This window comes from Stegastes partitus, unplaced genomic scaffold, assembly GCF_000690725.1.
Source record: "Stegastes partitus isolate 25-593 unplaced genomic scaffold, Stegastes_partitus-1.0.2 Scaffold1333, whole genome shotgun sequence".
Classification (NCBI taxonomy): domain Eukaryota; kingdom Metazoa; phylum Chordata; class Actinopteri; family Pomacentridae; genus Stegastes; species Stegastes partitus.
In genome coordinates, this window is record NW_007579064.1 from 94,367 (window position 1) to 101,626 (window position 7,260).

A 7,260-nucleotide genomic window follows, 5' to 3' on the forward strand; every position below is an offset into this window, starting at 1 on the left:
AGACACACACACACAGAGACACACACACACACACACACACACACACACACAGACACACACACAGACACACACACACACATACACACACACAAACACACACACGGCTGCCGGGAATAAAAACACTTAAATGCAGAGAAACTCAAATCGAGTCCAGAAGACGAACCTCCGACCGGCTTCAGAGTCGCTGCTTTGACTCCCAGCAGAACTTCACCAACGTGGGCTCGACGTGACGCCTGAGCGACCCGTCTGCGAGCAAACGGTTAAATCATGATGAAATAAAAACCAGAAACAGCCACGAAACCAGCTGATGGACCCACAGGTCAGAGTTCTGTTGGTTCTGCGGGTGCTACATGAACAGACAGACTGAGGAGACGTCGGGTAACCAGAGGCTCTGAAGTTAAAAAAAATCAGGAAAACGGCAAAAAAGGTGCAAAGTTTCTGGTGTTCACAATAAAAACGCAGAAGTACAGTAAATAAATAGAAGTGATTTGCATGTGAAGAAGCTGTTTGCGGCACAGAAACGCTCATTTCAGTGAATAAAACCAAATGTAAACAGACTTTAATGTGAACATGAAGCTCTCTGACTGTGATGTGATGACGTCGTTGATTTAAGGTGTTTTTTTGTCTTTTTTATGGATTTTGTTTGTTGTACTGCTTATTTTCTTTCTTTTTTTGCTTTTAGTTTGATTAAAAAGCTTTAATTTTATATTTATTTCCAGTTTTATTGTCTCACACTGTAAAAAAAGAATCCAGAGAACCCATTAAAAACCCGTTCATAACGTTGCTAATTACACCAACTTAACATTGTGAGTAGCTTCAACTCAATTTTCTGCACAAGTTGATTTAAATCCAAGTTGTAAATTCATTAAATTGGTTTCACGACTTCATTTTCTCCACAATGAGTTCAGGATTTCAAGTCTCTTATTCAGTCATTTAAAACACCAGCGGATGCTAACGGAGGATTAGGACACGCTAATTCACTGAACTCATTATAGCTCGTTGGTTCAACATAATATCATTAAAAGTTCTCTGAACTCCAACAGATTGATGCAAACTGTAGTTTTAGTGTTTGTTTGTTGGGTCTGAACGTTCTGATTCAGAAAAACTTTTTAATTTGACGAGCTGAAATAATGATGTTGCATCAACTTGATTTGGACGTACGTTAAACTCAAATTTCTGCGTTTTAAGTGATTTAAAGCTAAATCTAGTTGATGTAACTGAATGAAATCGGCTTCATTCGTTGGTTTCTCTTCACCTTGAGTTCAGGATTTCAAAAGATCGAGACCGATGATTTCAAATATCTTTGATTTTAGAGTAAAAGCTAATTCACTGAACTCATTATAGCTCGTTGGTTCAACATAATTCCATGACAAGTTCTCTGAACTCAAAACAATTGATGCGAACTGTAGTTTTAGTGTTTCTTTGTTGAGTCTAAACGTTCTGATTCAGATAAACGTTTTAATTTACAAACACTATTTTGACGAGTTGACATAAAAATGCTGCATCAACTTCATTTTGTGCGTACGTTAAACCCACATTTCTGTGTTTTAGTTGATTTTAATCTAAATCTAGTTGAGGTAACTTAATGAAATCGGCTTCTTCACCTTGAGTTCAGGACTTCCAAAGGTCCAGACTGCTCATTTTCAATGTCTTTGATGTTAGAGTAAAAGCTAATTCACTGAACTCAGTATAGCTCGTTGGTTGAACATAATTTCGTTAGCGGTTGTCTGAACTCCAGCAGATTGATGCTAACTGTAGTTTGAGGCCAGACCTGGTTGTTTTTTAGAGTGTAACTGAGTCTGAGTCATGATTCCTGGAAACAAACTGGACATCTGACATTTAGCTTTTTATAAATGTCACCTTTCAGCAGCTGAAGCTCATCTGTTGTGTTTTAATGTCACCGCTTTGGCTGAAGGACACATGAAGCTAAACTGCCTTTGTGTCGTCTGGGTGAGCTGAATTCTGATTTAACCAAATATTCTGGTGTGTTTCTACCACATTGTTCCGACCCAGCTGTCTCTATATTTAGTTGAATCCATCTTTTGGTGCCAACGCGCAGCCTTTTTGCGCATTAAGACTCAGTTAAATGCGTGAAATGAGCTTTTCCTCCTTCACACAACCATTTTCTAAACCTGAGCTCCACCAGGACCGTGGGTTCCGTGGAAGCATCCTGCAGGCGGAGCGACGTGACCGAACCTGCTGCTATTTTTGTTGTCGCTCGCTCGTCTGAGGACGCGCAGCTGCTCCATAATTCATGAGCGCAGACATGAAGCGTCCCGCTGCGTGCGGCTGGAGCTGCTGACCTGCGGCTCCATGAATGAATAAAAAGTTTCCTCCTTAATGCGCAGCGCTGCGGTGCGCTGCGCGCCGAGCGGCTGCGTGTTTTGGGGACGTGACATCGGCGAGGGCCCGACGAGGCCACGGAGCCGGTCCACCGGAGAGATGCGCGCGTCTTAATGAAACGAGACCAAATAAATGAGATGTGTCGGACGTGTGGAGGCAGCAGCGCCCTCACAAATCACCACAACACTCAGGACGCATCGCCCAGATGCCGTTTTCCCTCCCAGGCATCAGCGCTCATCTCACCCCGACACCCGCAGCAGGAACCGGATCGTTTCTGCGGCCGGAGTCGGTCTCCACCGGAGCTCCGTGTGTTTATGTAACGACACGATCCGCTCCACAGGTTGGACACAAACAGCAGCAGCAGCGTCTTACCGTGAGCCGCCGCCGAGCTCTGCATCAGCAGCATCAGCACCGCGCCGACGGTCGCCATCCACCAGCGCGTCCTCTTCCCGGTCACCGCCATCCCCGCATCCACGGTCCGGCAGCCGTCCCCCCCTCTGACCCGGGGGCCGCCGCCGCCGGAGAGGAGCGCACGTTTGGGAGCCATTGGTCCACCGATTAATCCTGGACGGAGAACATGTAACGGCGCTGCTGCGCGGAAAGGCATCCGATCGACGCGCCCCCGGTGCGGACAGGCGCGTCCCCGCTCTCCATGAGCCTGCTGCGGCTCCGAGGGTCGACGGCGGCCGCTGGTTCCTGCTCGCGTCTCCGGTGGTGTTTGTGTGAAGCTCAGTCCGGTCCGACGTCCTACTGCGGCCGCGGCGCGCTCTCCATCCCGCTGCGTCAATGCGCAACTGCGAACCCGAGACACAGCCGGGCTGTCCTTCAAAATAAAAGCGCAGCCCGGAAGTGTGCTTTTTTTTTTTTTTTTAACCAGAGGAGTCTGTTGGGAAGCCTGCACTGTAAAACAAACAAACAGAAGTTGTTGTTACAGACATCAGACTGTACACACATATTAAACCTGAACTGGTTTCATAAAAGTCTGAGTTTTACGTTTTATTTGAAGCTCCTACATGAACGATTTAGTTTGTCTGTTTATCTCATTCAGTCCAGAAGCTACAGAGAGAATCTGACATTTTAAAGTTTTCTCGTCTGATTAAAGCAGCAGCTGGTTAACAAACACAAACAGAAGTCACCACCTGAGCGCCTTCCTTGCGGCGGCCATCTTGTTCTGGATGTCAAAGAGGAACCAGCCTCCAGAGCAGCTCTTTCATTGGTTCCCTGAGTAGGCTGGACCTCAAACATGATTGGATAACAGATGTGTCGTGATTGGCCGGTTTAAACTGGGAAGGCTGCCTGATATATGTAAACATTTGTTTAAGCAGCTTCCATTTGTCCTCCAGACGCCTCGCAAGACTTCCTGCGTCCCTCCTTGCTACACTTTTGTCCTGGACCCACTGGTTTTGAATTTATTAGTAAAAAATCACTGAGTTTACATCATTTCTGCATGTTGGCTACCAATTATTGTCAGAACAAGGGTTGCAAAGGCTTCCCACAAGCCTCAATCCTCAGGTTGATCGCATTTCTTCAGCATCTGATTGTAATGTGCATCTCTATGCTGATGATACCATATTATACCATAGTGTGGATCGTGTATATTTTGCTGTAAAAAGCTCTTCAGAACTGCGTTACTCATTTAAAAGTTGCACTCAACAGACAGAAATCAGTTTTCAGTGCAGACAAAACCAAATATTTAGTTTCCCGTGTTGATTAGTGATTATATGTTATTTTCCGGTGTCCCACAAGGCTCAGTCCTGGACCCTGTTCTGTTTTCTGCCCATAATAGTGTTTCCTCAGTATCTTATTATAATGTGCATCTTTATGCCGATGACACCACGCTGTACCGTAAAGTAAATTCTGCTGTAAAGTTTGTACTCAATAAGCGTAAATTAGTGCTAAATGGTTTTCACCAAAGCTAACAAATCTGCTGTTAAGGTACCATCAGCGTATTTTAGCTTAATGCTACAAGAATTCAACTTTTTTATAACAAGATCTTTTTTTTTTTTTGACCATTTATAACATTTTGTTATCAGTGTCAAAACACCAATAACATTGTCTTGACACTCTTCTTTACTGCTTACATGAGAGCCATATTGAAGCTCTTCTATTAGTTTGAACAAAACATACACATTGCTGTTATATGAAAGTATTGGAGGATTTTTGAGGGACATCTGTGATAAATTATGTTCACTGTCATCTACTACAGTTACATAACACCTAAACAGCATTAAAATGTTTTATTTCCAGTCAAAGATTCTAACTAGCTGCAATTTTAGCGAAATTAGCCCACCACTAGCTACACTGCTAGCTTGAATTTTTTGCTAAAGCATCCCTGTTGATCTGTGATTAAATATTCTTTTATGCCAGAAACTTAAACATAATGATAATAAAGCTACAACTATCGTCCTGAACTCACAAGTTTTGGGATAATTAGTGATAATCAAACCTTTTATATGATTGCTGATGTTAGCTAACATTGACGTGGCCATTAAAGTCTGAGCAGTGTCAAAAGTTGTTTATTGTGCATAAACAGCCAGTTAGAATTAATCAGAACAATGTAAAACCCTCCCTGGAGGGACGTCCTGCCCTGGTCGGGGTATTTTTCCTGAGTTATGGGGTAAAATGCTAATTTTCAACATTTCACATTAATTTATTTTTAATAACAAAGCTGTAAACAGTTCTGATTTAATTAAATGCTTCTACTGAAGAATACCTTTCAGAAGGATTTAATATTTAAAATAACACATTTAAATTAAATGAAATGAAATGAATGAAATGAAATGAAAAATACTTTATTCATCCCAGAAGGGAAATTCAATTTAAAGCAAACAGGCTGGTTTTAAGTCTTCGTGCTGTGAGTTTAATGGCCCTTTTTCTTTACGTCTTGCTCGCTAACAGCAGCTAGTTTTGTTTAGTGTCTGTAGCTGCAGGTATTCCAGGTAATTTTCCAGCATCACTGTTTAAATGTTTTCTTTCATTGGTGACACATTTGTTTGGTGTTTTCAGCTCCCAGCTTTTATTGTGAAGAAGCGGCTAACTCCCGGCGGGCTAACTGCCGCTAGCTTGCCGCAGCCTCTGCAGGTGGAAGCGGGCCGTCGGTTCGGTGTGGTTCCGGTTTGGATGTCCGGTCAGAGCGGTCACGGCAGATTCAACCTCCACATCCGAACTCACTGCGTCCAGGAGCTCCGGAGAGCGGGGCGGGCAGCGCCAGCAGCCCGCTCTGCTGCGTCCGAGGCCGGGCTGAGCTGAGCGGGCGGCCGGCGGCCTCTGCTGGAGCGGCCCGGTTCTGCTCCTCTGGCTCGGCTTATCAGGAGGATCTATGGCTTCCTGCATCTGTAAACACCGTGAGATGATCAGTCACCTGCACAGAGGACCTGCTCGCAGTTAAACACACCGTCTGCATGAATTAAATAAAACAAAGTAAAATATTAAATAAGATAAACTATAAAATAAAATAATCCTGAAGACGTTCTGGAGCCAGATGCTGCTCAGGAAAGAAAATTACATAACATGAGCATAAATGGTTTCCCTAACAGAAAAGTAATAAAATGTGACAATAAATTACTAAAAATTAAAGAGAAAAAGACAAAGAATGAGCTAAATAATTTATCTTAATCCAAAAAAAATAAATTAAAAATACTAGTGATGATTCTGAGGTAATAAATTAATATCACACATGATAATGAAATACTGAACATGGAATTAAAATACTGCACCAAAGTATAAAATATTACACATGAAACTGAAATATTGCAAAAGAAAAATAAAATATTACATTTATCAAACATTGAACATGAATTAAATACTGCATGATCAAATATTGCACATTAAATTGAAATATTGCACATGATAATAAAACACTGATGAGGATTTGAGGCTTGTGGCTCGTCTGCTCTTTTATATTTGCTTTATTCATAGAACTGGATGGATTGGAGGATATCATTAAAACACTGAGCACGAGATCTAAATACTGCAAATTATAGTGGACGTTCAAAACTATAAAAGATCCACATGTTTACACGATCAAACTATAAAACTAAACTTACCTCAGGCCAGTTGTTTTCCAGGAGGCGTTCCAGGTTTTCCAGGTTTCATTCATTCAGCTTGGGACGCTCCGGTGGAACTACCTGGATACTGAGAACATTAACTACACCTGGTGGACATTTTGTGTCTTCACTGGAGGAAACTCAGCAGATTTATTACTATTTTTAATCTACTTTAGAATATCTAATGCAGCAGAGTTTTACGGTTTAACAGAACTTACATGTGTTTTTCATCCATCAAAAACTGTTCAGAATGACGTGAAAGTCGCCCAAAATCACAGAGAGATCTAACCTAACCCAAACCCAAACCACTCACAGGTTGCTTTAAATAACCTGGAAACTCTCCAAATTAGAAGATTATTAACAAAAAGGCCACATGACTCCAAAAATGGTTCAAAAGTGACGTGAAAGTCGTCCAAAAATGACCCAAACTGATGCAAAAATCACTCAAATTCATCCAGTGTTCAGACGCAGAACTGATCTGGTGTCAGTTTTCTAACAGAACTCAAACATGTTTTCCATCAAATGACACGAATGTCGTGTAAAATTACACAAAAATGATCCCAAATGACTCAAATTATTCAGAAAGACATAAAAATTGTCCCAAATTACACAAAAACTGTTGAAACTGACTCAAAAGTGTTCTTAATGACCAAAGAATTGTTCAAAACTACTAAAAAAAAAAACAAAAGTCGTCCAAAATTATACAAAATCAACATAAAATACTCAATTCTGTCCAAAAATAACAAGATAGAGAAACCTGGAGTGATTCTGTTGTCAGAACTGACCCAATGTTTCCTCAATTTACTCAAAACATGCAAAAGGACCTAAAATTAGTCTATAAATGATTCAAAATGACACAAAATTATCCCAA

At 41.6% G+C, this 7,260-nt stretch overlaps 1 protein-coding gene across 1 annotated transcript in view; it reads right to left on the minus strand.

The window, feature by feature from the left end:
• The window catches only part of LOC103369808 (UPF0606 protein KIAA1549L-like), a gene marked incomplete at its 3' end in the record, with an annotated part of 83,074 nt that extends 80,268 nt beyond the window's left edge, over positions 1-2,806 (minus strand). The window contains exon 1 of the mRNA XM_008298624.1: positions 2,716-2,806. Within this exon, the coding sequence (XP_008296846.1) occupies positions 2,716-2,806 (91 nt within the window). The remainder of the gene's footprint in view (positions 1-2,715) is intronic.
• Between the last annotated feature and the right edge of the window lie 4,454 nt (positions 2,807-7,260).